The sequence below is a fragment of the Staurois parvus genome, unplaced genomic scaffold (assembly GCF_062004578.1).
Source record: "Staurois parvus isolate SC_StPar_1 unplaced genomic scaffold, SC_StPar_1.0 ptg001045l, whole genome shotgun sequence".
Lineage (NCBI taxonomy): Eukaryota > Metazoa > Chordata > Amphibia > Anura > Ranidae > Staurois > Staurois parvus.
In genome coordinates, this window is record NW_028318841.1 from 5,829,284 (window position 1) to 5,856,948 (window position 27,665).

The 27,665-nt window shown below is 42.2% G+C and overlaps 1 protein-coding gene across 1 annotated transcript in view; it reads left to right on the plus strand.

Moving 5' to 3' along the window:
- Nucleotides 1-729: 729 nt before the first annotated feature.
- Nucleotides 730-27,665, plus strand: part of LOC149440935 (sodium- and chloride-dependent neutral and basic amino acid transporter B(0+)-like) — a 56,960-nt gene continuing 30,024 nt past the window's right edge. Inside the window, exons 1-6 of the mRNA XM_089657969.1 lie at nt 730-882; nt 6,900-7,041; nt 10,883-11,014; nt 11,882-12,043; nt 13,616-13,751; nt 15,596-15,728. Of these exons, the coding sequence (XP_089514095.1) occupies nt 820-882; nt 6,900-7,041; nt 10,883-11,014; nt 11,882-12,043; nt 13,616-13,751; nt 15,596-15,728 (768 nt within the window). The 5' untranslated portion in view covers nt 730-819. The remainder of the gene's footprint in view (nt 883-6,899; nt 7,042-10,882; nt 11,015-11,881; nt 12,044-13,615; nt 13,752-15,595; nt 15,729-27,665) is intronic.

The following is a 27,665-nucleotide window of genomic DNA, read 5'->3' on the forward strand; positions in this document are numbered from 1 at the left end:
TTTAAGGTCTCGTCATGCCGGAGCTCTTCACTCACATGTCCATCCCGGCAGGAGTCCAAGCCACGCCCCTCAGATAATTTTGTTAGCCAAAAAGAAGCCTGAAGTTTGAATACACACATGAAACACCTATAATACGCTTCTAAAACACTTGTATATGCTCAAAAGACACAAATCAAAATGCCACAAAAACACCTGAAAATTGCTCAACTCAGGTTTTAAAACAATAGATAGAAAGTCTATCGATTACAATCAAGTCAAAATATATCCATAGATAAGCACTTTAACAAAGTTCATCTAAACAGGAAGCGGAGTCTGCTTGTGCAAATATCAGATATAGTGCCTATATAACACCTATTGATAAGATTATTTATATCTGAATACATTTACATCTATATCCTAAAATATATAAAGAGACAATAGTTTCCATTGAAAATAACTTGTGATAGACACCTACAGAACAATTATGCAAAGCCAATGGCATGTTGACACAAGCTTGATTAAAATTCTAGACTAATACTAAGTTAAACTTAAGTCAATTACTTTCGGGTTGAAACTTCCAAAATGTCATTGCTTTAACTATGGATAATTTCATGGTATGTTGCAAGATAATTTGTCCAGCCTACTTGTGAAACTCATCATTACTGTAATTGAAGCAATGATGGGAGGCGGTGATATGTCTACATAAAGGAGCTCTGTCTTACCTGGGGAGAGAAGTACACAGGAGGTTGGGCCAGTGAGTGGTTGAGCTACAGAGGACACACACAATTACTTAAAAAGGACAAGGATATAATACATCTCTGTTAAGATCTACTTTCAGGAATGGGTTTCTCTCTGCCTAATTTCCTCAAGTGTTGCAACAAGAAAGCCAGCAAGGACCTCACGGTGAGTGTACCAGAGAGTTCGTGTATGAATGAAAGTGTCAAGTGTCTGGGATGGTAGCCAGCTGGATGTTTTTCCCTTTACTTGAGTTACTTTGTAAATCAACCAAATGAGAACACAAAGTGTATAATATAATTCATGAAAGTACAAGGGATTCCAAACTCCTTGTTCACGCTGTTACTTCAAAGAAAGGGCATTTGTGACTTGAAGGGATGTTTTTATCATCACCTTTTTATGTATTACTATTATATAGCAGGTGCTGTATATGATGAGCCATGGGTAATTGCTATACAGACTTAGCAAGAACAGAGATGGAATTATTTGACTGGGTGAGAGACCTGGAATGTAGAACGTAGGAAACCATCCAAAGAAAAAGAATGTGTATTAGAATGTACAATAAACTAGCAGAAAGGAGCTTTCAAAATAGTAATTGTGGGGGTTATTTACTAAAACTGGAAAGTGCAAAATCTGGTGCAGCTCTGCATAGAAACCAAACAGCTTCCAGGTTTTATTATCAAAGCTTAATTGAACAAGCTGAAGTTTATTGGCAACCATAATATATGGATAATACTGAATAATCCTAGTAACATGACAGTTGGATGTTGAACTTGGTGTAGGTCAAACGCAGCTACTCATTAGATTGGTTCTTCACACGTGATTTTTCACAGGTGATATGACTGATTCAAGCACCTCAACAATACTCATGTGACGGTAAAAGACCTGCTGCAACTGCCTGAGGGAGTAACATCAGTCATATATATTTTCCAGCATCGTGGAAAATTTCTCCAGGAAATGTTTTCCTCCTTCTGCCTTCCGTTGCCCATCTGTTGGTTCAGGTTGATGATGTGGCAACAGTGGGATCTTGGCAATTGTTAGGAGAATGAGCAGAGCTAGTTTTACTACTTATTTATGCTTCTTTAAAAAAAATCTTAAATGCATATTGTTTCACAGATTCTTTTAGCTCAGGATATTTTATTCACATCAATACACATTTTTTTTAATTAGTTCCACAAGCTGGGGATGGAACATTACAGGGCAGAGAGGTGTTGATTTACTAAAATTGGAGAGTGTAAAATCTAGTGCAACTCTGCATAGAAACCAATCAGCTTCCAGATTTTCTTGTCAAAGTATAATTGAACAAGCTGAAGTTAGAAGCTAATTGGCTACTGTGCACAGCTTCACCAGACTAAATCAAACCCAGAGTTTCCATGATCCACCTACACTTAATAGGTTAGAAATAATGGCACATGCAGGTCTATGAAAATGTACTTTTCTAGGAGAGGCTGCAAGTTGTATTTTTTTTAATGACCTTGACATTCTATACATCATAGGCTTTATTGTGGTAAACACCTGCATTTTCTTTAGGAATAGGAAAATGTGTGAATGGATGCTATTACATATATTTACATGTTTATATATTTATATTAATTTTCACATAAAAAGGCTTTTCTGACGTATTCCTTTTTTTCCTCAAACACTGATTCTGGCACCGGGATGGGTAACTCTGTCCATTACAGTTTATTAGTGGTAAAATGTAAGCTGTTTAGTCCAAAAGACGGGGGGTTGTATAAGGTTTAACTAAAACTGGCCATACACTGATCGAATTTATTCAGTTCCAGATGAACTAGTTGAAATTTGTTTTGCGGGTGACACTGTCAGCACCTTACCACCCAGCCTACCTTGATTGAAAAATCGAAAGAATAGAGCAGAAAATTGTTGCTGGAACAGTGGCTGCATCCGATCAGATGCAACTGCTGCTCGAGTGAGCAGATAGCCACTGGCACCGGCTGTCAGATTACTTTAGCCCAGCAGGAGAGATTTTCTCAACCACACTGTATAGCATGAATGGGAGAATCTGTCGCATTTTTTGTTGTAGGCTAAACGAAAAAAAATATACGACCATACTTATAAAAATCTGAAAGCATAACACATCACTGGCGAGCACATATTAGAATATATAAGAAAAAAAGTATACTCATATACTCGTCTGGGATGCAAATGCAAGAAACACGTGAACAGAGCTAAGCAAACTGAATGCAATTTGATGGGGATATGTATATATATATATACAGGGGCGGACTGACAACTCATGGGGCCCTCGGGCAATAGGGGATCATGGGGCCCCTGTGTCCTTGCCAAAACTCAAAAAAGCCTATGAAAAAGGTACCAGGAGCATCTCATGGGGCCCCCTACTGACCCCGGGCCCTCAGGCAGTGCCCGAGTTTCTAAATGGGCAGTCCGCCCCCATATATATATATATATATATATATATATATATATATATAAACATTTTTCCTTAGAAGTAGAATTTTCTTGGTGTCCTAGCAAGGACAACTGTGATGACAGAAATATTTAAACTGCCATTTCTCACCTCCTTCAGAGAATAGTTGCATAGTTATCATGCTGATCCTCCTACTTCACTAGTCTTTGACCTGGAACAGGCATGCTGATCAGAAGTCCAGACTTTGCTTTGCTTTTCTTGCTTTCTGAGTTGTTCCAGGCCAACTCAGAAAGTAGTGAAGTCAGAAATAGGCAGGCAACTAGCATTTCCAGAAGAAGGCAGTCTTTTATTTCTCTTGTAACATGTTTACTTTAGTATAATAGCTTTATATATATGTAAACCCAAACAATAATCCCATATATAAACTTTAGCATGGTAACATAATTTCAAAAGTCAAATTTCATATTGTTGTGCTTTGCTTTTTATTAAAATAATAACTAGTTATCCTGCTATAAAGATCCATCTTTAGGCACTTCCTGTTACGTTGTGACAACACTCTGCCCAGGTCTCCCAAATTAGCTTCTGTGTTGTCACTCTGTCATACGGTCTTCCAAAAGGATTACAAATGATCATTTCAACACACACTACACACTGTTGTGGCCATCAGAAAACCTGCCCTGAGAAATGTAGACAGGTACATGTGGAGAGGAAATCGCTGCAAAGAGGTTGCAGGAGATTAGCAGCACTGAGATGCAACAAAGAATAAAAAATGATAGGTATTTTATTTCTAAAGGTATTCATTTATGATACACAGTAATTTAGCAAACTAAATGTCATTCAGTAGGAGTATATATTCAAAGCATACAGCATTGAAGCTCTGCCAATAATGAGCCTGTTCTTGCATTAAGCAGGTTAATGGAACACTTACCAAACAGGATTTTCTCCTTACTAGTTTGGGTTGTTTAAGCAAATAAATGTCTTCTGGTTTGATGTATTCAGTAAATCTCAGAAGACGCCAGGGATATATGTTTTTGATGAACAAGGATCATAAAACCACCGATTACCCTAGGTTCACACCTAAACGTTTTCCGCAGCATTTTGCAGAAACGCAGTACAGTCCATTTAACATGATTTCCTATGGGACATGTTCACATTTGTGCGTTTTCATCTTTTTTTGGAAAGGGTCAGGGACTTTTTTGAACGCAAAAAGGTGTGTTTTTGGTTCTATAGACTTCAATGGAAAAGCTGCAGGAAAGCATATAGTGCATTTTTGTTGCATTTTTGATGCCTTTTAAATCTGCCTAGCGACAAAAAAAAAAAATCAGCAAAAAACAGCAACAACGCAGGTGCAAAAATGCAAAACGCAACACAAAATGCAATGCAGAAACGGCTCAAACGCAACCTGCATAGGTGTGGACCTAGCATTAATCAGGTTTGGATTCCCATGGTTATCTGCATGTAGATATATATCTGACTTGTGCAGAATTCAGGAATCTGGCCAATCATAATTCAGGTTTTATTTTCTGACGATTCCGCATGCTTATGTTGCAGAGGGTTAAAAAATTGTCAGTTTTCAGATTCACCTAATCACTGGATCTTAAAACTGAATATTTGGTAAGAGATAATGGCTGAAATCAAATATCCCTACACACTTGTTAATAAGTAACTTTTCCCTTCTCCATGTGTTTGCTCATTTGATAAAGATAGGAAACACAATACAGTAGCAAACTGGAGATTAGAGTTATCTCCTTGCTAAAGAGGACTCTGCACTGAAAAGCTACAGTGCATGTATAAACAACACTTTTTATTAGTGGAAGGCTCTCTCGGCCAGGGAATTGGGGGGGGGGGATTTTGGCAGGTGTTAGTGAAAGGCTCTCTCAGCCGTGGGGGGGGGGATTGCTGTAGTGTTGGCGGGTTTCAGTCTCTTTTCTCGGAAGGGGGGGTAGGGCTGTGTTGTTGGTTGGTGTCAGGCTCTCTTGGCGGGGGGAGGGGGGGGGGGGTAAAGGTGGAAGGTGGATGATTTTTGTGTTGCCTAGCGCAGCACACAACCCAAATACACTACTGATGTGAACTATAGATGCATTAAAGGATACTGTATGTAAACCCTAACAATGAATTTCTCTTCTTTGCTCCCCTTTCATCTGTTAAATATTAATTGAAATAGTTGTGTTATATCTTTGCAATAAGTAAAAAAAAAATACTTGACCCTGCAACAAATCCAGTGAGCTTGTAACTTCCTGTTTACTCTTCAGTGATTTCAAGAATTATAAGCCATACCATGTTATATTCTAGGACTACAAAATACCTCCCTAAGTCTCCGTTCACGCTTGTGCAAGTTCCGAGTCGTACGATTTCCTATGCAACTTTGGAGTATGACTTTGTTGCAACTTTAAATGTGACTTTGATCCTACTTTACATTCTATGGATCTAAGTTCCATCAAAAGTCGCTCCAAAATAGCGCAGGCACTCTTCAAAATCTGAGTAAAGAAAAACAAAAAGAGGGTGCACCGGCCTAGTTCATTACCTTAAAAAATTTATTTATTAAATGATAAAAGTAGGTATTGTATTCACAAAACGACACTACAACAATACACTCAAAGGTACATCGTACTGATGTTCCTCAGAGCCTCAGCTCTGAGGCTCTGAGGAACAGGCAAGTCCTTGAAACGCATCAGCATGTTGGAGGTCTAGAGTTCCCATCACGGACGCACACTAAGTGCAGATTGGACCGAGCTGTTCCTATACGATGTACCTTTAATTTTATTGTCATTTTGCGAGTACAATACCTACCTTTATCATTTAATTATTACATTTTTTAAGGTAATGCACTAAGCCAGTGCGCCCTCTTTCTGTTTTTCTATAGTGTATTTGTATTTGGACTTCCCCGGTCATTTGAGGGCAGCAAGGCGTGCATATTCCAAGAAATTCTCTATGTGGTTCCACCCTTTTGGAGTCCATTCCTAAGCACAGGAGTATTTGGGTTTGCCATTTTTTCACCTTTTCAAAATCGATGCGACTTTAAGTTGCATCAATATGAATGGGTGCCATTGAAAAAAGGCCGGCTGCAACTTTTCATCTGATGGTCATGTCCATGACAAGTTGCACAAGTGTGAATGAAGCCTGAATATTATAGAAATAAGGAGAGAGGAAGGTAATTTGTAGTTCTAATATACTTTCTGTCCTGATGTGCCAATCTGGCTCCCCCACACAAATTCAACAGCAAGTGAGCATTTTCACCTTAAGACAGAAAGTGTGTTAATTAGGGGGATTGCCTATTAAAAATAAAGAAAAAAACTGTAAAAAGAAAACAAATTCAACCACTACATCTAAGGATTAGCATGCTGAATATATAATATTTTTATTCTTAGGTTTAGAAATACATTGAACTGTTTGCCTAATGCTTACGTAGGAATGAGATACAAAAAAGTCCCTACCAGCACACAAGGATTAATATTCTGCAAATGCCAAAATTTCCAGATTGATTATCTCAACCTGAAAATTTGTCTATTTTTTTTTAATTTTATTTAACAGTTTCAGTTGTTAATCTTTTATTAATTTAATATTAACAGCAATGAGCGCTATGTTCTTTTTGGGATCCAAATATTTCTATAAGTTGAAGGAGCTATGATGACCGTCAAACCAAAATAACTAACAGCAGCCAATCAGACTATATGTAATGTAAATTGTGATTGATTACTCTTTATAGCTTCTTTTAGGCACTTTGCTCTTAGCCATAGTCATTGACCCATGTAGCCGAGTATGTTTGGTGCCTTTTTTAATATTTTTTTTTTTTCAAAAGGATTCAACTGAAAACACAGATGAAAACACAGAACGTGGAAACTGGTCCAGTAAATCAGAATATCTCCTGTCTATGGTGGGCTATGCTGTTGGCTTGGGCAATGTCTGGAGATTTCCATATCTAACATTTCAACATGGAGGAGGTAATGCACCAAAGTTGGTTGTCTTTGTTGAATTTTTTGCTTAACTTTACTGTGGACTAATATACTTAGTTTAGGACTACCTACAGTATAAGCAGACCAATCTGATCATCTTGTATATGGACCTCACAGTGGCTAAGCAGTTAGCACTTTTGGCTGACAGCACTAGAGTCATTGGTTTGAATCCCAACCACAGCACAGCCTGCCTGGAGTTTGCATATTCTCCCTATGCCTATGTGGGTTTCCTCCAGTTTCCCCCACGTTCAAAAGACATGCTGGTAGCTTAATTGGCTCCTGTCTAAATTGTCCCTAGGGTGTGTTATGTATGTGAATTTGTGACCTTAGATTGTAAGCTCCTTGAGGGTGGGAACTGATGTGAATGTACAATATATATAAAGCACTGTATAAATTGTCAATGCTATATAAGTACCTGCAATCAATAAAATCCATGATGTCCATACAATGAATGGTTCTTTAGGTTTAGAGGTGTGGCTAGACAGAGAGACTGGGGTCTCAGGACCTTCACAATAGGTCCATTTTTTAAGTTCTGTTTTTGATAATCTAATAACTTTGTGTTGTCGGTCCAGTTGTATGAATGGAACTGTCCAAGCTGTCCACTAGTGCTCCAGTAGTACACCCTAACATTCTTTATTCATTAGCACATGGCTTGTTCAAAGTCCTCCTTCCCTCCCCCTACCTCTGCTACCTCTTTTCTTGTAGTGAGCTTTTTGTTTTGAGCTCATAAACCAATCCCACAAGTTTATTACCATGTTTATGGAGGGGGGGCTAGCTTCCAAAAAGCACACATGTAACTGAAATGTTGCTCCATATCAGTGAAATAAAAATCAATGTGAATAGCCATGGCAACACAGTTCCATTTTAATATTCTTATAACTTCCAGCATTGTCAGGCAACTGATTTGAATTGAGTTGTACAAGCTGTCCACTAGTGCTCCATTGCTATACCTTAATGTTCCCCTCACCTTCCAGTCTGTCCCTCCCTGTAACTGTTGAAAGTATGTATGCAAATCAAATAGAGCAAGGGTGTTCACATGGTATGATGCCACATATCTGCATTATAGTCTATATCAGGGGTCCCAAAACTTTCTAAATAAAGGGGAACTTCTTTGTCCTTTTAGACTTTAGGGGGGCTGTATTATGGCCAATGGGAATAGCAAATGTCCCAGGATCAGTGGAAGAAAAGAAAAAAAGGTAAAATACTGCCCATCAATGGTATCAATGGGAGAAAAATAGTGCCAAGTTATTGGCATCACTGGGAGAAATGATGCCCCATTGTTGGTGTCAGTGGAAGGAATAGTGCCCCACCACGGAACAGTGGGAGTGGGAGGAATTATGCCCCATTTGTGGTGTCTGTTGAAGGCATGGTGCCTCATGTTTGGTGTCAGTAGGAGGAATAGTGCCCCATATCATTGGGAGAAATGGTGCCCCAGGGGCTGAATAAGGGCAAGGAAAATGTCACATCTGGCTCATGGGCCATAGTTCGGAGACCACTAGTCTATATTATAGTACAAAGGGTCTGGTTGGCTGGATGTCATAGGAAGAAGCAATGTGATCTGCATTGATGTCTGGGAGCAATGAGGCCCTATATGTTCTCTCTGTGTTTGCTTGGGTTTCCATTAGGCACCCATGCTTCTTTCCACAATCCAAGAACACTAATTAATTGACCTTCTTCTTGATATGATCCTTAAATGTGTATGCCTGTATGGCTGCAGTAAGACAATGAAGCTGATCATGCCCTGTCATTGTTTGGAGTCAAATGATAACATCCCTAAATGACCTCCTGTTCACCTAACAGTACCTCAACTGTTGCACACCCCTTGTGAAATCTGCTGATTATTGTCAGTGAGGCAGAAATACCAGGTGTCTAGCATATTGGATGAGAAGCCTGTTAGGTGACTAGAGAAGATAGCTCCTGGCATTATCATTTTTGTGCCAAATATAGGCAGTTTATCACAAAATACATTGATCTGTGCAATGATTTATTCTTTTTTATGGTGATTTTCAGTTTTTTAGTTCTATTGGTACAGAAATTGATGAAGATGGTAAAAAGTATTTTGTAAAGCACTGATGTGATGGTATATAAACACAAGACATAAAAATTATACTGTATATCTGAGCTTTGGCGGAACATAAATATCCATTCAATCTTTACTGCCATTTTTGTCCAGGCAATTCAGTTTAGTTTTTCAGAAATAAAATGAAATATTTACAGGAGTTAGAAAGGAGAAATATCAGCTCTACATTTTTTTAAGTCTACTTTAAGTAAATACTTATACAAAACTATGTTCCTACCATTTGACTTTCATAAGAGCTTGCAGTGTTAAATGCGTAAGCAATAAAAATTCACATCCTACGCAATGTTTACACCAGCTCATTTTGTTTTGGAGCACTAACAATGAGAACTAGAAAAGCTACAATTTCTGGGGAAATTATGTGAAGTTCACTTGCCTCCACCAGTAGTCTACAACTGGAGTGGGCGGAGTAACTGGGTGGAGTGGCTTGAGTAACTGTTGTGTGGTTGGAGTGGCTGGAGTAACTGTGAAAAGGTTGGAGTGGGCAGAGTAACTTTATGGAGTGGGCAGAGTAACTGTGTGGAGTGTTTGGAGTGAATAAAGATAGTAAACATAACACTAACCAATTGATTGATCAAATTTAAAAAGTGCACATGGCAAGCTTGATAGAGTGAGAAATGCATTTCAACTTTTAATTATTTATATATCACATGTAATTGCAATGTTGTTGCCCGAAGTGCTTCACAGTTACATTAAAACATACATTTATAAAAACATTAGCAGCATTATCACTTCAAATACTCTCTACTGTAGAAAACTTATTTCCAAACCTTTAACCAGAAGCCGGCCAAACTGTCACAAATTCAAAATTAGATTTCAAATAGGGCAGAGAAGAGCGGTTAAAAACAAACTGCTCCAAATTGCTCACTTCACTGGCATCTTCAAATGGTTGTGGTTTTAAAAACTATAAATCCTACAGTGAAGAGCTTTATATTGTGAGAATCACAAGACCCAGACCTACATTTTGATGCATAGTATGTCTCTGAAATATTAAAAATGAAGGCACAGTCGCAGTTTAGAAATTGCCCTTCAAATTTGAGGTGGCTAGAGTGGAGTTTCAATGAATGGGCGGCGTGAGTTGCAAACAAATGGGCATATTGTGAAAACTATCAGGACTATGGCTTAGCCGTGGACATTTTTAGTGGCAGCAGGGATAGCTGAACGTTTTGATATATGATTTGTGTAGGTGGGCTTGAAAATGAGGGCGTGATGGCAGTTTAGAAATCATGTTCTGATTTTTCAGCTCACACTCTAGCTTTTGTCAGCTCACACTCTAGTTTTGAACATTCCGCCATTCATTATTATGAGACCAATTTCACCACAAAAACACCAATATTTCGTGAACCATTCGGCGAAACGTTCCACAAAGTAATAGCACACCAATAGGGAACAATCCGCACGTTTCAGTATATTACTGTCTATGTAGTGTAAAAACTGTGGGAGGAGTTAGGATGGTAAATTTGGCTATAATAATAAGAATATATATGTGAGATAACAGTAAGTGGTCTTGCCATGCAAGAATACTTAATAATGTATAATAACATATTAAGCTGGTAAATGGAAGCAATTCCACTTCACCATATATAATATAATATAGGTACAGAGTTGTTAAATTAGATGGAGAATCAGTTATAAGTTGGCCACTGACCTCAGGGGCCAGGGACAGGTTGACCTTCTGTAATTATATCCTATGTTTTTTAAGCTTGAATATGTGTACTTTTAATTTATTTCATGTTTAATATTCCTATATAGGTGCCTTTCTTATCCCATATACCATCATGCTGGCTCTAGCTGGGTTACCGCTCTTCTTTCTGGAATGTTCCCTTGGTCAATTTGCCAGTTTAGGACCTGTGGCTGTGTGGAAGATACTTCCAATCTTTGAAGGTCAGTGCCACTGATGGAAACATTAGACTGTTGGCGTGATATACAATATGTGAAATACATTGTGCACAGAAAGTACTAAACTGTTTCTATGAAATATGCATAAAAAGTATATTTCACAGCTCTTTTCAAAAATTGGCTATTGTCGCTTATACTTGCCCCTAACTGCTCCGTCAGAGATTGAGTTTGTTCATTGATAGAGAAGAATATATTGTATATGCTTTTTTAAATGTTTGCTGTCTGGTAAAATGCAGGTTCTACTGCCTTAGTGCCAATTCCAATCAGTTAGCGGGCATAATTATTCAATAATGCTACCCACTAGACTTAGAGGTCTATTATTATTATTGTTGTTGTTGTTGTTGTTATTATTATCATTATTATTATTATGTGTTTATTTTACTCAGAGATGTAATTAAGACCTTGTACACAAAGACAGTAGATGTTTAAGGTGTATCTAATCCCAAGAGCAAAAATGTAAAATATTGCAGCTTGCCAGTCCTTCGATTTGGTGAATGCATTCACTTTCTTTTTTCATGCATCTTTCAACTTAATTTAGCCTTGTGATACTGCCAATAACATACTTCCTGTCCAAGGGTAATAATGCTCACCGACTACTGTATCCATGGAGGAGCAGCGTTATCACCCTGTGTTCAGAATACAGGTTACCCACTCCTTTTCACCATTATATATATATATATATATATATATATATATATATATATATATATATATAAATAATCTCAATGATTAGAATTAGCCAATATTGGCATTAATTCCCCTTCTGTTTTATTTTCTCTGTTGTTTTATAATTGAGCCTATACAATAATATGTACTATTTATTGTTATATCTTTTCTCTTTTCCCATCACAGGGGTTGGAATTACAATGGTCCTTATTTCAACTCTAGTAACCATTTATTACAATGTCATCATTGCATACAGCCTGTACTATTTGTTTGCTTCATTTACAAGTGTGTTACCTTGGTCGGAGTGCTTTCATTGGTCTGACAGCAAGTGCAGCAAAGTACCATTAGGTAAATCGAATCATATGACAAGTCATCATCCGTAATCAGTTATGTATCTCTGGTTAATCAGTGTTTAACATGCATAATACCTATTCACCAGATAATGTTATTAGGATAATTTTCTATTAATTTTCTTTACTTTTCTTTTTTATCGCCTTGCCCCAAATCTTTCCCAACTGGTTTCCATATCCCTTTTCCTTGCTCCTGATTTTTTACTGAGGCCTAATTCACACTTTGGGGGTTATTTAATAAAACTGGAGAGTGCAAAATCTGGTGCAGCTTTGCAAAGAAATCAACCAACTTTCAGATTTTATTGCCAAAGCTTAATTGAACAAGCTGAAGTTGGAAGCTGATTGACTACTGCGCTTTGGCTACCATGCACAGCTGCACTAGATTCTGAATGATCCAGTCTTAGTAAATCTCCCCCTATATTCAGTAACTGGTGTTTTACTGCAGTTTAAAATGCTGGTCACCACAAGGACACACAGAAAACAATTGTTTTCTGTGTGTCCTGTTCACACTGCGATGCAACCCGGAGCTGCACTGCAGAAAGCTGCGATAAAATGCACTGTGGTTTTCTTTCCAGCAGCTGTCTGTTCTAGTGTGAATTCAGCCTGAAGCAGCAGCCCATGTTTTGATCTCTGGGTGCAGACATTACAGCCCCTGTCCTGGAGTTGGAACCTTCCTGATCTAGTTCAATAATGTCATCCTTGACGTCAGGAAGGCTTCATAGGTTCTAATCCTGTGAATTACATGACTGGATGTTTTAAATATTGTTTATCCTGGCATTTTGACAACAACTCACACCTTCAGCCATGTAAATTAAATCATTAACACCAGTGAAGCCTTCTTGATACCAAGGACATGATTATGTAACATAGAACAGGGGGGATTCATTATTTTCACACCTTCTATCTTGGTCTTGGACAATAAGATCTGCCTTACCATGGTGGATGGATTAAGGTGTCTGTGATACCTGTTTGGATATAAAGGCTGGGGAATTTTCCTGACACTTGTTAGAAATGAAGAAGTGGCTTAGATAAACTACAAAACATTTTCAACATTAAAGACTAAAGCTGGCCATACATGATACAATTTTCTTATTCAATTTCCTTTAGGTTTACCTTCAATTGTGTAGTGCAAGGGCCTGCCTGCTTGCACACAAATTGATAGTGTTTAGGTTTGACCTCATATCATAAGGTTTTGGTAAATCTAAGGGAAGAGTATACAAGAAGATTGTATAATGTCCAGCACTGTCTTTCTGTTTGGCCTTTAAATACAAATACATACACAGTGTATATATATATATATATCAAGAGACCCCCACTTAATAAGTTACCTGTAAAGCAATTACAAACATTCCAGGCTTTGACTATGACTGATTGACAGCTTTCTTCATTTAATTTTAGAAACAAGGATGCTTTATCTTTATGACTGTGATAACAAATAACAAATCTATACAGCTATTCCCAGTGTTTATATACCAGACATTGTGCTAACATACAAGACAGATTGATTATTTGATTATTAAGGGCTTTGTATAAGCAATACTCTAATTACCTGCTCCTTTTGTGTCCACAGTCTTTTGTAACATTACTTTAGAGCCAGATCTCACTGAAAGAGTAAACCTTACCTGGGTCACAGAAAATAATTACACATGTTTGGAAAACACGACTATGTATATGGATACTGAACTTCCTAGCAAACAATATTGGGAGTAAGTACATTCAAGCTGGTACAAATCAATAGCATGTAACAGATAGGAGAACTTGGGACACATCATATTATAATGTCATACTACCACTAGCAGCTAAAGCTTGGTGGTAGGAATCAAATGGCAGTATATAAACCTTTTAACCCAAGAACTGTGCACATTACAGTAGTACATTTGCTATTGCAAAGCAACGTGTCCATCAATCTTTGTATGATGTTTTTAATTGTTATTAGAGACATCAAGTGATGAAGCTTGTGCAACTCAAATCTTAGACAACCTAACTACTTCTTGCAGCTGCCAGAACAACCTTAAAGTGAAACTGCACTGTATCTGAACACCACAAACCAAAAAAGCTATTTAATTAATTTTAAATATTCAAAGTAAACTCACCCATACATGTCTCCATGCTTTATTTTGCAAATAAATCACTTTGAAAAACACGCCTAGCATTTCTAGTCATGGCCATCTTAACTAAGGGCAGATGATTCATCTGGAATATGCTTGCTGGAGTCCATCTGATCTTAGCTCATGCGTGCAGGCAGGAGGGTGTGCTTAACTGAAAAAACACTCCTCCCTTCCTAGAGACTTCTTGGCATGGAAACCAGAAAACTACTTAAGAAATGTAAAACAAAAACAAGTTTAAAACAAGTTTATCTGATATACGTTCCTATCTTTTTGCTAATGCTAGGAGCATGAGGATTAAAATAGTCAATGGTGATTGAGTGAATGAAGTTCCACTTTAATACCTAAAAGAATTAATCAGATTATCCAAATAACTGGTGATTGCAACCTGTTGTTTTTTCCATCCTTTTAAATGCAATAAAATATTTTTTATGCTCTGTTGGTACTATTTACCTATCATCAGGTTGTAGAGGTGGTGGCTACATTAAATAAGCATAGGGGTTGATTTACTAAAACTGGAGAGCTCAGAATCTGGTGCAGCTGTGCATGGCAGCCAATCAGCTTCTAACTTCAGCTTGTTCAATTAGGATTTTGCACTCTCCAGTTTTAGTAAATCAACCCCATAGTTTCCCCAATCAGGCATTAAATTATAGCAGCAATATAAAAATAAAGGCAGGCCAACTTGAAGAAATCCTGTACTGAGAAAAGTATGGAGGTTTCCATTACAGAATGCTTTCTAAACATAGTAGATCCCTGGTGGACTCTGGCTTAAGTACTTTCTGATTCCCTGACATGAAACAAGAATGCAAAGAAGTCAAACTGATGACAGAATTCTGCATTGTGTATTTGTCTCAGATCAGTGTCTTGCATTCTTTAGATCAGCAGCAAAAGTCTGAAATCTCTCCTATAATCACAACGAGGAGATTGACGAACCTAGTAAGAAAGGATTGTATAAATTTCTCATTAAAGACAAAATTGCTGGAATTTCTAATCTAAGAAGAGTTTCAGGGTTTTCTGAACCACAATAGCAACTCAATGAGTGAGTTTAGCCTGGAGCCTGGTTAAATATTATATTTACTTGACCTTTTGTAAGCTAGGGCTTTTAACATTAACCTTTCCAGGTGTCTCAGTTTAGAACATATATGAGTACGCTGTGCAGTTGCTTAATGGAATTCATATACTTCCTTATGTGAAATATTCTACAGTATCTGATCTGACCTACATGGGGACATAAGAATTATAACCCCGAAACCCAGGCTGAGCTGTAAAGTTCCAGAGCAGCAAAGAGGTTAAAACGTAGCATTTGCTATATATTCCAATCAATATGTTATCAAGCCCTAAGTGTTTCTATCCAGTTTCCTAATACATATAAAGGATTTGTGTTTTTTTCTGATCTGTACTAGTAGTCCTGTTATACTGATAACAGACTTTGTTACATTTTATAGTAAAGTGGCCCTTCGTCGATCCAGTGGACTTGATGAAACAGGAAATGTTGTCTGGTATTTGGCCCTTTGCCTCCTCTTGGCATGGATAATAATTGGTGCTGCTTTGTTCAAGGGTATAAAGTCTTCTGGAAAGGTAATACGCTTCTTACTAAGGTTATACTGTGCATTGTATATAGTATTGTATATTGTTAATGACAGGGTAATACATAACCTACTCACAATGAGAAAAACAATAGCGGTCAGCTAAAGTACTGACCAATGATCAAATAATGGCCTTTCCCATGATAGTTACATACAGAATTTATTGGTGGAAAAGATGCTTATTGCGGTTATGATAGTGCAGGTTCAACCAAAATTTTCTTAACTGCCTGATCCTTTTTCTTCCTAATGAAGGGAAGTTAAGTAGATGTTCCAGCCATGTCCATCATGTTATCTTGTCATGCATATCCAGACAGGCATTAAACATAGCCTATATGCCAATCCAAAGATATATATATATATATATATACAGGGCTTTTTTTCTCAGAGGAAAGGTGGTGGAACTCCCCCACCCAAACCTGGCCACGCCCCCATCAAACCCTAGGACCACCCCTTTAGAGAACAGGAATGCAAGTAAAATTTGGGAGGGGCTTCCGATGACATCATTTCCCGTACATACCATATAAGGGAAATGATGTCATCGGACCCCCGGCTGCCTCTTGCATGATCTGCATGAAACACATGCATAGATATAAAATGACTAATGTACTGACACCAGAAACACATGCATAGATATAAAATGAATACCGTACTGACACCAGAAACACATGCATAGATATAAAATGAATACCGTACTGACACCAGAAACACACGCATAGATATAAAATCAGTACCGTACTGACACCAGAAACACATGCATAGATATAAAATGACTAATGTACTGACACCAGAAACACATGCATAGATATAAAATCAGTACCGTACTGACACCAGAAACACACGCATAGATATAAAATCAGTACCGTACTGACACCAGAAACACATGCATAGATATAAAATCAGTACCGTACTGACACCAGAAACACACGCATAGATATAAAATCAGTACCGTACTGACACCAGGAACACATGCATAGATATAAAATCATGGCAGGCCGTTTGTAAACGTCCAGCATAGATATAAAATCAGTCTAGCATGCATGTGTACCCTGTCTGGTAGATGTGCCTGCTCCTACAGGCTCCCCTAGGGTTGCCACCTTTTCCTCCAAAAAATACCGTCCATCACTGAATTTATCTTTCCTGTTCCTCATGCACAGGAGGGGCGCTCTCGATCGGCGCCGCTGAGCGCTGAGCAATTGCGTTCTGAAATAGTTTAGGTGGGCTCAGGTGGGTGAGGATAGTTTAGGTGGGCTCAGATAGTTTAGGTGGGCACAGGTGGTTGGGATAGTTTAGGTGGGCACAGGCTGGGGAGAGAGTAAAAATTTAGAGCAATACATGATACTGCAGTCAGTGACAGGGAGCCGAGCGCAGCTTACCTACTCCAAGCTGTACGGCCCCTGCGTCCACGCTGTCACTGCCGTTGATGTCGCCGCGCCGCCCCCGATGTTTACACGCCGGCGGGGGGGGCGGTGAAGCGTGCATAGTGTCATCGCCCATCGTCCGCGCCCCCGATGTTTACACGCTGGCGGTAGAGGGGGGGGGGGTGAAGCGTGCATGTCCCCGCTCACCGGCTGTGAGCAGCGGCAGTGACAGGTGCCGGGCACGCGCAAGCATGACATAAACAAGCCGCGTCCGGCACCTGTCACTTTCGCTGCTCTGCATAGCTTGTCAGCTCTGCAGAGGCAGTCGGTGAGCGGGGACAAGAAGAAAAAGGTGGCGGAACGCAGTACCGCCGCGTTCCGGCAGAAAGAAAGCCCTGTATATATATATATATATATAATATATTTGCTTGCACATGATTTGATGATGTAATCATTGGAGCTTCACCTCCTTTTCTAAGCTCTGGGGATAATTACCTTATAAAGTGAATCTTCCCTTGGAAAGTGAACAGTCTATTTACCTTTAGTAAATCAATCCCTATGTCACTGAAAAATATTATTCATTGGTTGTATTGAGTCAGGAAGGTTATATGATATTTTTAGGTGCCCTATTCAGAAATACTGAAAGTTTGCACTGTAAGCACCTGCAAAAAGTTAGCTACAGATCCCTGCAGAACGGTTTTATAATAACAGAATTATAAAAAATATCTACTATGGCTTTTTCATCAGGAAATAAGTGCAGGAACTCAACCACAGCCCCCCCCCCAGTTTCACTAACAGTGGGAGGGTCTTAAAGGGGCATTAAATACCAGGAGTAAATTACTTACAGAGTTCAGGGGTGCACTTTGCACAAAGTGCAAAGTTCAGTGGTGCGCTGCACACAGAGTGCAGAGTTCAGTGGTGCGCTGCACACAGAGTGCAGAGTTCACCCTTCTTCCACAGCTGCTTACCTCTGCATCCCCCATCCACATCTCACTTTCACCCCCCTCCCCTCAGCTTTGACCTCTGCATGAAACCCCCTCTCCACTGCCCCCCCCCCCCCCATTTCCCCCTTCCTTAAAAGCTCCACCATCTTCCACATGTCTTACATTTGTTGCTGTATTAATTTGAAGCACCCAGCCGCCTCTAGTCCCTCCCCACACACTGTAGGTGTCTCGGTCTCTCACTTGCAGAGAGATCATCTAGTGGGAGTTGTCAGCATCCGCACTACACCCCGGGCACCTACATCTTCCTTGTAGCTGTCCTGCACTCAGTAGAAGCAGCTTAGGAGATCAGACCTGTAGCAGCCGTTAGGAGATCAAAAAGTGATAGAGGGGAGATTTTCCAATGGGGAGACTTTTTTTGGTGACCTGGGGGTCCCCAAGAAATTCCCTTAATTTGCAGGGATTTCCTGTCACTTCCTGTTTGGCTATGGGACAGGAGGTGAAAAAAATTCTCCGCAATGGGACACAGATGGCAGAAAAAATATCTGATAGGGGTTATAACCCTCCCTTGCTGTGTCCAAAGGGAAAAAAAAGTTTTGCCTATAGCTCTACTTTAAAAGGTTATCTATCACAAACAAGACTCCAATAAAAATCATGAAGCTGCCATTGCCCAACTCCCAGCTTTGTAAGATAAACGTCAGAGCAGACCACTACCGCAAAACTGGCAGTGATGTTCTTGCCCTGGATCTAGCATTGCTTTGGCTGTGTGTGTGTGGATTGACAGCCTCCAGTATTAGATGGATGCCTCCATTAGATACAAGCCATCCTGATAGGTTGCATTTAGAATGCTTAGATGATTTATAATAAGATGTCTACCAGACTGTTAAGGTTGAAGAGGTATTTAACTAAGTCGATGAAGTAGATGGCTTGATAACTAGTATTTATTACTCATAGGCTGAACTGGAAGTAGCCCTTCTATGAATCATGAACTGATTTTTAGTGACTTGATGATTAGGTTTAGCATGACTACCCCAGAACTAGAAGAGAGGGAATGACTGCTTCCATGAAAGCATTCCAACACAGGTGTTTTACTTTCAGAGAGATGTCCTTAAAGCTAAACTGCAGTGAATCTGAGCACCACAAACCAAAAGCGCTATTTAATTCAAATGTAATATTTAGCGCAAACGTACCCATTAGAGATGAGCGAATTATTCAAAAATTCGATTCGGCTGATTCGCCGAATTCGCGGAATAAATTCGATTCGAGGCGAATATATTCGCTGCGAATTTAACTTATAAAAAGGGTGTTTCTAGGCTTCAGAGAGCCTTTATATTAGTACAGAACACTGTACCTTTAATTTAAATGCCCTTGGAGTCTGCTGGGGAAGAGAACTAATACTGTCAGTCAGTATGACATGCAGATGAGTGCCGTCGATCTTAGAATCACCGCACACTTCACTCATTTGGGCAGTCACGGGGCCAAAACCAGAGTGTGGAGCCACAGTGTGGCGGTGGAGGCAGCAGCAATGGGAGGCCATACAGCACCCTATGACAAAATGGAACCCACCAGCAGTGTGAGGAGACCTGAAAGTGGCACATGGCAGAGTGTGGCGATGGAGACAGCAGCAATGGGAGGCCGTACAGGGACCCATGACACACTCTGGACCTGGCAGCAGCATGAGGAGGCGGTACAGGGGCCCATGACAGATTACGGGCCTGGCAGCAGCAGTGGGCGGGCGGTGGATGCAGCAGTATTCGGAAGCCATACACAGGCCTAGGTTAAAAAGCGGAAGCCGTCAGCAGCGTGAGCAGACGACAGACACATGGCGCAGGGTGGCGGTGGATGCAGCAGTATTCGGAAGCCAAACACAGGCCTCGGTTAAAAAGCGGAAGCCGTCAGCAGCGTGAGCAGACGACAGAGACACATGGCGCAGGGTGGCGGTGGATGCAGCAGTATTCGGAAGCCAAACACAGGCCTCGGTTAAAAAGCGGAAGCCGTCAGCAGCGTGAGCAGACGACAGAGGCACATGGCGCAGGGTGGCGGTGGAGGCAGCAGCAATGGAAGGCCATACAGCACCCTATCACAAAATGGAACCCACCAACAGTGTAAGGAGACCTGAAAGTGGCACATGGCAGAGTCTGGCGATGAAGTCAGCAGCAATGGGAGGCCGTACAGGGACCCATGACACACTCTGGACCTGGCAGCAGCAAGAGGAGGCGGTACAGGGGCCCATGGCAGAGTGGCGAAGCGTAAGCAGCTTAAATTGAAGGCCATACAGAGGCCTATGTTAAAAATAATAACATGTTTGGGGCATGATTCATGGCGGATTTAGTCAGTTGTGTCAGGAACTGGTGGTTTGAAATCCAGACTAATCCACGCCTGATTCATTTTCACAAACGTGAGTCTCTCCACACTTTGGGTGGACAGTCGTGTCCTCCGCGGAGTTACAATACCTCCTGCCGCACTAAACACGCGCTCCGATGCCACGCTACTGGCCGGGCATGACAGCCTTTCAAGGGCAAATTCAGCTAGTTGGGGCCAAAGGTCAAGTTTCGTTGCCCAGTAGTCAAGGGGATTGTCTACCTCGGTTGGCAGGGTGCTGTCCAAGTAGGCCCGAGCCTGTTGTTTGAGGTCCTGCTCCAGGTCCACCTGATGCTGCTGCGGCTGGTTAGTAGTTTCCTCACTGCGCTGGTGAAGAAAGCTACTCATCATCGACTGCAGACTGAGGCAGCCGCTGCTGGTGGAGCTGCCACTGCTCCTACCACCCCACCCCTCCCCTGCTGCCATGGCAGCGGGACGCGAGCGCACAGGGCCCACAGTGTCTGAGGATGGACGTTGGCGCAGAAAGGCAGAGACCAACTGACTACATAGGTGGTTTTTATAGTACTTTATTTTGGCCTCCCTCTCAGCAGGTGTGAAAAAGGCCACCATTTTTGAACGGTAGCGAGGGTCCAACAAGGTGGACAGCCAAAAGTCATCCCTCTGTCTGATGGTTATTATTCGGCTGTCGCTACGCAAGCAACCGAGCATGCTATAGGCCATTTGTGCCAAGGAATGCGAGGGACTCCCTGCCTCCATCTCCACAGCATACTGCCACGGTGCGTCTGGGTCCTCTGTCTCCTCCTCCTCCTCTACCAGATGCTCCTGCTCCTCCACTCCTGTCCGCTGAGTGGAAAAACCACCCATTTCACTCAATAATTCCTGAGCACCAATGTCCTCCTCTACCTCCTCCTCTTCTTCCTGTCCTGCCCTCACAGGGGTCATGTGGCGTTGAGATCTGTGCGCCACGTCTACCGCACCCTGACCAGCCATTGTTAACAGCATTTGTTCCAGGACGTGCAACAGAGGAATGACGTCGTTTATCCCATAGTCCTGCCGACTCACGAATAGCGTGGCCTCCTCAAAGGGCCTGAGCAAGCGGCAGGTGTCACGCATGAGCTGCCAATGACTGACATCTAAGTTACACAGGGGAGTACCTTTATCCGCTTGTAACATCAGGAAATCGGTGATGGCCTTTCGCTGTTCGTAAAGGCGGTCTAACATATGTAGGGTTGAATTCCACCTTGTTGCAACGTCGCAGATCAGGCGATGCTGTGGAATTCCGTTCTGCCGCTGCAGCTCAAGGAGGGTGTGCTTTGCGGTGTAGGAATGGCTGAAATGCATGCAAAGTTTACGTGACATTTTAAGGATGTCTTGCAGTGGGATGGTGGATTTTAGGAACCGCTTGACAACCAGATTGAACACGTGAGCCATGCATGGCGCATGGCACAACCTTCCTTGAGGCAGAGCAGACACCATGTTCTTTCCGTTGTCGGTCAACATGGTTCCGATTTTCAGTTTGCGCGGAGACAGCCATCTGTCGATTTCTCTGTTCATTACACTCAGAAGTTCCTCCCCTGTGTGACTACGTTCGCCAAGGCATACCAGGTGCAGCACAGCGTGACACCGTTGCGCCCTGCACATGTGATATGCCGGTCAGGTAATGGGACTTGGCACGGGGGTGGCGGCTGAGGACACGGCGGAAGAAGAGGTGGTAGAGGCGGACATCTTTGCTGGACCAAGGACGTGCAAACGTGGAGGCAAAAGCGGCGTGACCTGTCCAAGTTGCTGGTGCGGCTGTGCCGGCACCACGTTCACCCAGTGGGCCGTAAATGACATGTACTGTCCCTGACCGTAGTTACAGCTCCACACGTCGGCGCTGCCGTGCACTTTGGCAGAGACCGACATGCTCAAAGACTGGCCCACCATCTCTTCTACATGTGAATGCAGGGCTGGCACTGCCTTTTTGGCGAAGAAATGCCGGCTTGGCACTCTCCACCGCGGCTCGGCACAAGCCATCATTTCTCGGAAAGGTGCTGAGTCCACCACTTGGAAAGGGAGGGACTGCAGCACCAGCAACTTGGACAGGAGGACATTCAGCTTCTGCACCGTCGGGTGCGTGCTCGCAAACTGTTGTCTCTTGGAAACGGATTCCAAGAAAGACTGCTGACGGAATCCGTGAAGAGGAGTAGCAGGAGAAGGAGCATCTGAACGAGCGGAAGATGCCAACGAGCGACAACTCCCCTCAGCAGAGGTGTTGGAGCCTTGACTGGCTGATAGAGGGCGATTGACGTCGGGTGACGGAGCAAGTAACGGAGCGGGTGATGGAGCGGGGGCTGGGGCAGGCAGAACCGCCGTATCTTTATCACGGTTTTCCCAGGCCACCGAATGGCGACGCTGCATATGCTGACGCAACGCTATAGTCCCAACATGGGCCCCCTGGCCACGCTTGACTTTCTGGCCACATAGTGAACATACGGCTACGTTTACTTCCTCGGGCGGCTTGACGAAAAATTGCCACACCGCCGAGTAGGAAACTTTGCCCCCGCTACTCCTCACTGGCTGACTGCTACTTCCTCCGTGCACACCGGCACCACTACTGGCCATGGTGGTAGGCTGCAGTGGAGCTGGTGCTCTACTCCGTGGCCATTTGGCTCCACTGACACTGCTGCGACCCTGCTGCCTCCTGGGCAACCCACCGACTGTTTTGCTCGCTGCCAAGCTGGCACCCTCTTCTCCTGATGATGCGGAAGCAATAGCCTGATGACGACGAGGCTGCCAAGTGCGATCAGCCTCATCATCATCAATTAGGGTCTCCGCGTCACTACTAGCCCCCTCGGCTGCGTGTGGGTCAGGAGACAGACCTGTCTCTAGACCGGCTACCGAGCCACTCTCCTTGCCAGTACTTCTTCGCCTGGCTGCTGAAGAGGCGGATGTCTCCCCCCGTTCCTGACCGCCCTCTGTTAGCTCTTCCTCACTGTACAGTGGGGCTGAGCCCACAGCATGCGATACTTCGCTTGGTGAGGGAACACCAAAGGACAGGGGCAGGTAGAGGACACGTGATTTCAGTGGGCTTGGTCCCGGGCCATGCCAACTAACGGTTGTGTCTGACGTACCCACCGACCGTTGGCTGTAGGTGTCAGAGGTGACCTGGGAAGAGGAAGACGACCGAGTCAACCAATCGATGACGGCAGGGTTGTCGGTGTAACCACGACCGCTGGATGACACCGGGAGCACTGGCCTCTGGCTGCGACTAGTGCTGCCTCGACCCCTTCCTCTGCTGCCACGTCTGCTCGCTCCTGAAACATTGCCTCCTCTGCCACTCCTCTGTGTGTTGTCTGACATACTCTTTAATTCAATAAGCACCCCAAACATAAAACAGGATTTAACTCTTTGAACGTACAATAGTGGTTGTGAAGCAGAAAGTAACAATTCTGTGTCCCTGAGTAACAATTCTGTGTCCCTGAGTAACGATTCTGTGTCCCTGAGTAACAATTCTGTGTCCCTGAGTAACGATTCTGTGTCCCTGAGTAACGATTCTGTGTCCCTGAGTAACGATTCTGTGTCCCTGAGTAACGATTCTGTGTCCCTGAGTAACGATTCTGTGTCCCTGAGTAACGATTCTGTGTCCCTGAGTAAAGATTCTGTAGCCCTAAAGTCTCTATGGCCCTAACTCTGTCCCTAATACAGACAGGTCTGTCTCTCTTGAATGACCGGAGGCTAATGGAGAATTCTAAGATGGCCGCGATTTATAGCTCCACCATTACACAGTGCTGGCTGGCTGGCTGCTGATTGGCTAATGTGATCACATGTCATGAATGAATGCATTATGGGTCAGCGCGCCTTGTCTGCGCGCCTTCCCAGAGATCCCCGCTCCGTCGCCACACATGTCGCCGCCATTTTTGGGAAAATTCGATTCGTGCATCCGAAGTTTGCTAATTTTCGGATTCGGCGCGAATCGAATTTTTCCTAATCTTCGAAACGAATTCCACTTCGCCATGTTCGATTCGCTCATCTCTAGTACCCATCCATCCATGTCTCCATGCTTTATTTTGATGAGAAATCATTTAGAAAAACACCACTAGTATTTCTGGCCGTGGCATTTTTTAGCAAGAGCAGATGATTTGTGCAGCATTTACTTTCTGGAATCCAACTGCCCTTAGCTCAGGCATCCAGGCAGGAGGATGTGCTTAGCTGAAAAATACCCTGCTCCCCTCCTGGTATGTATGACATCATTTACCTAGGCATGGAAACAGGAAGTGACTGAAGAAATGTAAAAATGTTTAAAACAGGTAAGTATGATATACTTTCCTATCTATTTACCAATGCTAGCAGCATAAGGATTCAAAATAGTCAATGTCGATTGAGTGAGTGAAGTTCCACTTTACATATTCGTTTCTTTTTTTTTTTAATCTAAAACTATACGTAAAGCCAATTTTTTTTTTTAGTTCTGGATAGAATATTGAATGGTTAAGATGCCTACCAGTTTGTTTCCTTGTTTTCTGTGTCCCTTTGGAAAGATTTTCCTTCACTTCCTCTCCCAAAGTCAGAACAGAAAATAATTTGAAATCTCTCAAACAGGTGGAAAATCCCCTCTTAGATAGTTGTTACCAAAGCAGGTGTAAAATCACCTTCTGTTCCTGTAACAACTCTAAGGCTAGGTTCACATATATGCGGGTGGTGCCGCTGTGGATCCACACAAAAATCCATGCAGCCGCACCACCCGCACAGAAGAATGAGGACTTGCGGGCCATTCATTCTAATGGCACACCGCCCGCACTGGAAATCGCAACGATACTGGGAACTGAGGTTCCAATGCGGGCTGCGTTTTCAGAAGAGGTGCAGGGACTTCTTCCCTGCGTGTCCCAGGGCACAGGAGTCCATTCAAATGAATGGGATCTTGTGCCCGTGCAAAACGCATATCGCACAGCCACATACAGTTGTGTCCAAAATTATTCAACCCCCAATGCTGTAAAGGGGTTTAGGGACTATAGTGTACATTTGGAATTGTATTCAGAATCAAATCCTACAAGGACGTTGTAACTACCCAAATGCAACTAAAATGACATCAATTGTTTATGTAATACAGTAGTAAATGGTTCTTATGTGGTTTCTTCATTGCCACAATTATTCAACCCCTTAAAGACTACCACTCTGAAGAACAGAGGTTCATACAGGTGCTTTCCATCAGGTATTGAAAACACCTGTGGATGTCACCGAGCAGCAATCAAGCATAATAAGCACCAATTAGGCAGCTTTAAAATGACTGTGATACTCAGCTCCTTCTAGACATTTACTGGTGTGGTTACAAACATGGTGAAGGCAAGAGAATGGTCCAGGAAGACAAGAGAAGAGGTGATTTCTCTTCACAGGAAGGGCAATGGCTATAAGAAGATTGCAAAGATGTTAAACATACCAAGAGACACCTTAGGAAGCATCATTCGCAAATTCAAGGCAAAGGGCACTGTTGAAACGCTACCTGGTCGTGGCAGAAAGAAGATGCTGACTTCGACTGCTGTGCGCTACCTGAAGCGTAGAGTGGAGAGAAGTCCCCGTGTGACTGCTGAGGAACTGAGAAAAGATTTGTCAGATGTGGGTACAGAAGTTTCAGCCCAGACAATAAGACGCACACTGCGTAATGAAGGCCTCCGTGCCAGAACTCCCAGGCGTACCCCCTTGCTGTCTCCAAAGAATAAGAAGAGTCGACTGCAGTATGCCAAAAGCCATGTGGACAAACCACAAAAGTTGTGGGATAGTGTTCTGTGGACTGATGAAACAAAATTAGAACTGTTTGGGCCCATGGATCAACGCTATGTTTGGAGGAGGAAGAACAAGGCCTATGATGAAAAGAACACCTTGCCTACTGTGAAGCATGGTGGAGGGTCAATCATGCTTTGGGGCTGTTTTGCTTCTGCAGGTACAGGGAAGCTTCAGCGTGTGCAAGGTACCATGAATTCTCTTCAGTACCAGGAGATATTGGATGGAAACGTGATGCAGTCCGTCACACACCTGAGGCTTGGGAGACGTTGGACCTTTCAACAGGACAATGATCCCAAGCATACCTCCAAGTCCACTAGAGCATGGTTGCAGAGGAAAGGCTGGAACATTTTGGAGTGGCCATCGCAGTCACCAGACTTAAATCCGATTGAGAACCTCTGGTGGGACTTAAAGAAAGCAGTTGCAGTGCGCAAGCCTAAGAATGTGACTGAACTGGAGGCCTTTGCCCATGAAGAATGGGCGAAGATACCCGTAGATCGCTGCAAGACACTTGTGTCAAGCTATGCTTCACGTTTAAAAGCTGTTATAACTGTAAAAGGATGCTGTACTAAGTACTAAGATTGAATGTCACTTGGGGGTTGAATAAAACTGATAATGCTGTGAGCACAGAAAAGACATTTGTGGTTATTTCATTATAACTGTTATGTTATATTTGTCTGACCTACAAGTGCCTCTTTAATGTAAATGTAAGCAAGATGACTGAATGATCAAAAGCAATGTCAAACTGGCCAAAACACTCAATTTCAGTGGGGGTTGAATAATTTTGGACACAACTGTATATGTGAACCAGAACCAGGGCTAAGTGCAGCAGTTTACATTACCAACCATTGCTTTTCAATGCAGCTGTGATGAAACTTAATTAATTCTTACTTGTAGCATTTCAATAAATCTCTAAAGAAAAAAGTGCAATGCTCTGGGATTGGTACATAAGCACTGTTTTTGTACTGTTCTGCTCTGTACCAGGAGCTATGGAACAGGGACAATCCATGAGATGGCATCTTCCCTGTAGAGACACAAAAAAACAATGAACCTGGCAGAGGTTTTAACACTTCTCCACTATACCTAAAATTAAAATGTTTTGGCTTAACACATACTTTAAAAGACATGTACATGTCAGTGATGATGGTAAACATTTTCAAACTGAACTGTGCTCATGCGGAACTTCCGCTTCATGAAAGTCATTCAAAGTCAATTAGCTCCTGTACGTAATTAGTTATATCTGCATAAAACTATATGGTACACCACTATCTTATATGGTATACCATTAACAGGCTGAACATTAAATTGGCTACCCCGGTGCTCCTACAGAACAATCAACCTCATTAAAATTCATGCCTGTAGCAACATAAAGCAATTGCAAATATTATCCCATAAAGTTAAGAATATGAACCTAAGTCTCAAGATGTAACCTCATGAAAAGTACTTCTATATCTTCTGTATCTGCCAATAAAACTCTAAACCAATAAAATCATTGCCCTGTAAATGATATACGCAGCCATGCATTAAAACGCATTGCACCGTAAACCATTAAGA